At 42.1% G+C, this 5,301-nt stretch overlaps 1 protein-coding gene across 1 annotated transcript; it reads right to left on the bottom strand.

The window, feature by feature from the left end:
- Positions 1–4,256: 4,256 nt before the first annotated feature.
- Positions 4,257–4,685, bottom strand: LOC141021923 (uncharacterized). Its single transcript, XM_073497779.1, has one exon. The coding sequence runs from the start codon at positions 4,683–4,685 to the stop codon at positions 4,257–4,259; it is 429 nt and encodes a 142-aa protein (XP_073353880.1).
- Positions 4,686–5,301: the final 616 nt, after the last annotated feature.

Raw genomic sequence — 5,301 nt, forward strand, 5'->3', positions numbered from 1 at the left:
ATTTTTTACTGGGGAGTGATTTTTGATTGATTCTTTTTGCAGATGATTATTAGACAACTTTCTCACGTCAAAAAATTTATTTCAGAATTTTTGGAGTTACATAATTATACGTTTGATACAGATTGCTACAGACTGTTCTGTTTTTGACAGATTCTGTTTTTCGTGTGTTGCTTGCTTATTTTGATGAATCTATGGCTAGTATCGGGGGGGGGGGGGGTATGAACCTTACATAAGTTGGAATAAAGAAGGTTTAACACCAATATAAATAAAGAATGAGTTCATTACAGTACCTTATGGTGGTGATTTGTTTTGTTATACTAACGGAGCTCATGAAATTTTCTGTTGAGTTTTGTGTTGTGAAGTTTTCAAGTTTTGGGTAAGATTTGATGGATTTTGGAACAAGGAGTGGCAAGAGCCTAAGCTTGGGGATTCCCAAGGCACCCCTAGGTAAAATTCCAGGACAACCAAAAGCCTAAGCTTGGGGATGCCCCGGAAGGCATCCCCTCTTTCGTCTTCGTCCATTGGTAAATTTCCTTGAGGCTATATTTTTATTCACCACATGATATGTGTTTTGCTTGGAGCGTCTTGTATGATTTGAGTCTTTTATTTTTAGTTTACCACAATCATCCTTGAAGTACACACCTTTTGGGAGAGACACACATGAATCAGAATTTATTAGAATACTCTATGTGCTACACTTATATCTTTTGAGCTAGATAATTTTGCTCTAGTGCTTCACTTATATCTTTTAGAGCACGGTGGTGGTTTTATTTTATAGAAATTATTGATCTCTCATGCTTCACTTATATTATTTTGAGATTCTTATAGAACAGCATGGTAGTTTGCTTTGGCTATAAAATTAGTCCTAATATGATGAGCATCCAAGATAGGTATAATAAAAACTATCATATAAAGTGCATTGAATACTATGAGAAGTTTGATTCTTTATGATTGTTTTGAGATATGAAGATGGTGATATTAGAGTCATGCTAGTTGAGTAGTTGTGAATTTGAGAAATACTTGTGTTAAAGTTTTTGATTCCCGTAGCATGCACGTATGGTGAACCATTATGTGATGAAGTCGGAACATGATTTATTTATTGATTGTCTTCCTTACTGGCGGTCGGGGACGAGCGATGGTCTTTTCCTACCAATCTATCCCCCTAGGAGCATGCGCGTAGTACTTCGTTTCGATAACTAATAGATTTTTGCAATAAGTATGTGAGTTCTTTATGACTAATGTTGAGTCCATGGATTATACGCACTCTCATCCTTCCACCATTGCTAGCCTCTCTAATACCGCGCACCTTTCGCCGGTATCATACACCCACCATCTCCGTTCCTCAAAACAGCCACCATACCTACCTATTATAGCATTTCCATAGCCATTCCGAGATATATTGCCATGCAACTTTCCACCGTTCCGTTTATTATGGCACGCTCCATCATTGTCATATTGCTTTGCATGATCATGTAGTTGACATCGTATTTGTGGCAAAGCCACCTTCATAATTCTTTCATACATGTCACTCTTGATTCATTGCATATCCCGGTACACCGCCGAAGGCATTCACATAGAGTCATATTTTGTTCTAATTATTGAGTTGTAATCCTTGAGTTGTAAGTAAATAAAAGTGTGATGATCATCATTATTAGAGCATTGTCCCAAGTGAGGAAAGGATGATGTACACTACGATTCCCCCACAAGTCGGGATGAGACTCCGGACGAAAAGAAAAGAAAAAAAAGAGGCCATAAAAAAAGGCCCAAATAAAAAGAAAAAAATGAGAGAAAAGAGAGAAGGGACAATGTTACTATCCTTTTTCCACACTTGTGCTTCAAAGTAGCACCGTGATCTTGATGATAGAGAGTCTCCTATGTTGTCACTTTCATATACTAGTGGGAATTTTACATTATAGAACTTGGCTTGTATATTCCAATGATGGGCTTCCTCAAAAATGCCCTAGGACTTCGTGAGCAAGCGAGTTGGATGCACACCCACTTAGTTTCTTTTGTCGAGCTTTCATACACTTATAGCTCTAGTGCATCCGTTGCATGGCAATCCTTACTCACTCACATTGATATCTATTGATGGTCATCTCCATAGCCCGTTGATACGCCTAGTTGATGTGAGACTATCTTATCCTTTTTTGTCTTCTCCACAACCACCATTCTATTCCACATATAGTGTTATGCCCATGGCTCACGCTCATGTATTGTGTGAAAATTGAAAAAGTTTGAGAACATCAAAAGTATGAAACAATTGCTTGGCTTGTCATCGGGGTTGTGCATGATTTAAATATTTTGTGTGATGAAGATAGAGCATAGCCAGACTATATGATTTTATAGGGATAACTTTCTTTGGCCATGTTATTTTGAGAAGACATGATTGCTTTATTAGTATGCTTGAAGTATTATTATTTTTATGTCAATATTAAAGAAAAGACCGGGAGCATTTAGGTAGGCCTATCACTCAACCGGCGGCAGCCCTTACCACACGGATCCACTAGGATGGTTTTTTATACCAAAAAATGATTTTGTCTTGAATCTTTCGGATCTGTACATTCATGCCACAAATAAAGAAAATTACATTGAGAATTATGCTAGGTAGCATTCCACATCAAAAATTATGTTTTTATCATTTGCCTACTCGAGGACGAGCAGGAATTAAGCTTGGGGATGCTTGATACGTCTCCAACGTATCTATAATTTTTTATTGTTCCATGCTATTATATTATCTATTTTGGATGTTTAATGGGCTTTACTATGCACTTTTATATTATTTTTGGGACTAACCTATTAACCGAAAGCCCAGTGCAAATTGCTGTTTTTTTTGCCTATTTCAGTGTTTCGCAGAAAAGGAATATCAAACGGAATCCAAATGGAATGAAACCTTCGCGAGGATTGTTTTCGGAACAAACACAATCCAGGAGACTTGGAGTGGACGTCAAGGAAGCAATGAGGCGGCCACGATGTAGGAGGGTGCGCCCAGGTGGAGTCGGCGTGCCCCCCACCCTCGTGGGCCCCTCGTGGCTCCACCGACCTACTTCCTTCGCCTATATATACTCATATACCCTGAAAACATCCAGGGGCACCACGAAACCCTATTTCCACCGCCGCAACCTTCTGTACCCATGAGATCCCATCTTGGGGCCTTTTCTGGCGCTCCGCCGGAGGGGGAATCGATCACGGAGGGCTTCTACATCAACACCATGGCCGCTCCGATGATGCGTGAGTAGTTTACCACAGACCTTCGGGTCCATAGTTATTACCTAGATGGCTTCTTCTCTCTCTTTGGATCTCAATACAAAGTTCTCCTCGATTCTCTTAGAGATCTATTCGATGTAATTCTTTTTACGGTGTGTTTGTCGAGATCCGATGAATTGTGGGTTTATGATCAAGATTATCTATGAACAATATTTGATTCTTCTCTGAATTCTTATATGCATGATTTAATATCTTTGCAAGTATCTTCGAATTATCAGTCTGGTTTGGCCTACTAGATTTATCTTTCTTGCAATGGGAGAAGTGCTTAGCTTTGGGTTCAATCTTGCGGTGTCCTTTCCCAGTGACAGTAGGGGCAGCAAGGCACGTATTGTATTGTTGCCATCGAGGATAAAAAGATGGGGTTTATATCATATTGCTTGAGTTTATCCCTCTACATCATGTCATCTTGCCTAATGCGTTACTCTGTTCTTATGAACTTAATACTCTAGATGCATGCTGGATAGCGGTCGATGTGTGGAGTAATAGTAGTAGATGCAGAATCATTTCGGTCTACTTGTCGCGGACGTGATGCCTATATACATGATCATACCTAGATATTCTCATAACTATGCGCTTTTCTATCAATTGCTCGACTGTAATTTGTTCACCCACCGTAGAATATGCTATCTTGAGAGAAGCCACTAGTGAAACCTATGGCCCTCGGGTCTATTTTCCATCATATTAACCTTCCGTCAATTAGCTATTTCTGTTATGTTTATTTTGCAATCTTTACTTTTCAATCTATACAACAAAAATACCATAAATATTGATCTTATTATCTTTATCAGATCTCACTTTTGCAAGTGGCCGTGAAGGGATTGACAACCCCTTTATCGTGTTGGTTGCAAGGTTCTTATTTGTTTGTGCAGAGTACGAGGGACTTGCGTGTAGCCTCCTACTGGATTGATACCTTGGTTCTCAAAAACTGAGGGAAATATTTATGCTACTTTGCTGCATCACCCTTTCCTCTTCAAGGGAAAACCAACGCATGCTCAAGAGGTAGCAAGAGCGTCCAGGGCAGGGCAGGGGGCGTGCCAAGCCCGAGCGACCACATCGTGGAAACCCTCCATCAGTGGCCAGAAGGCCATAAAGTGGAAGGGCAGCGTGCGGCACTCGGGCTGCTCATAGGTGAGGGTTAGGGGGTAGTGGTCGGACATGACATTAGCCAGTGGTTGCAGGAAAGCGCTGCAGAAGCGCGCATCCCAGTCGATGTCGCAGTACGCGCGGTCTAGGCGTGCAAGCGTGGGGTGGGACTGCTCGTTTGACCACGTGAACCACCACCCAGAGAGCTTGATCTCCCTTAGCTCACTTTGGTTGAGGGCCGCCCGGAACCGAGCCATCATACGATGATCCAGGTTGTCGTTGCTCTTGTCCCTGGCATCGCAGATCAGGTTGAAGTCACTGATACGTCCATTTCGCATCATGCTTTTATATCGATAATTATTGCATTATGGGTTGTTATTACACATTATGTCACAATACTTATGCCTATTCTCTCTTATTTTACAAGGTTTACATAAGGAGGGAGAATGCCGGCAGCTGGAATTCTGGGCTGGAAAAGGAGCAAATATTAGAGACCTATTCTCCACAACTCCAAAAGTCCCGAAACTCCACGAAAGTTGTTTTTGGAAATAATAAAAAATACTCAGCGGAAGAAATACCAGAGGGGGCCCACACCCTGGCCACGAGGGTGGGGGGTGCGCCCTACCCCTTGGGCGCGCCCCTTGCCTCGTGGGCCCCCTGTTGGTCCTCCGGTGCCCATCTTCTGCTATATGAAGTCTTTCGTCCGAAGAAAAATAAGAAGCAAGCTTTCGGGACGAGACTCCGCCGCCACGAGGCGGAACCAATCTAGGGCTCTGGCGGAGCTGTTCTGCCGGGGACACTTCCCTCTGGGAGGGGGAAATCATCACCATCGTCATCACCAACGCTCCTCTCATCGGGAGGGGGCCAATCTCCATCAACATCTTCACCAGCACCATCTCATCTCAAACCCTAGTTCATCTCTTGTATCCAATTCTTGTCTCTAAGTCTGGGATT

The sequence above is a fragment of the Aegilops tauschii genome, chromosome 4 (assembly GCF_002575655.3).
Source record: "Aegilops tauschii subsp. strangulata cultivar AL8/78 chromosome 4, Aet v6.0, whole genome shotgun sequence".
Classification (NCBI taxonomy): Eukaryota; Viridiplantae; Streptophyta; class Magnoliopsida; order Poales; family Poaceae; genus Aegilops; species Aegilops tauschii.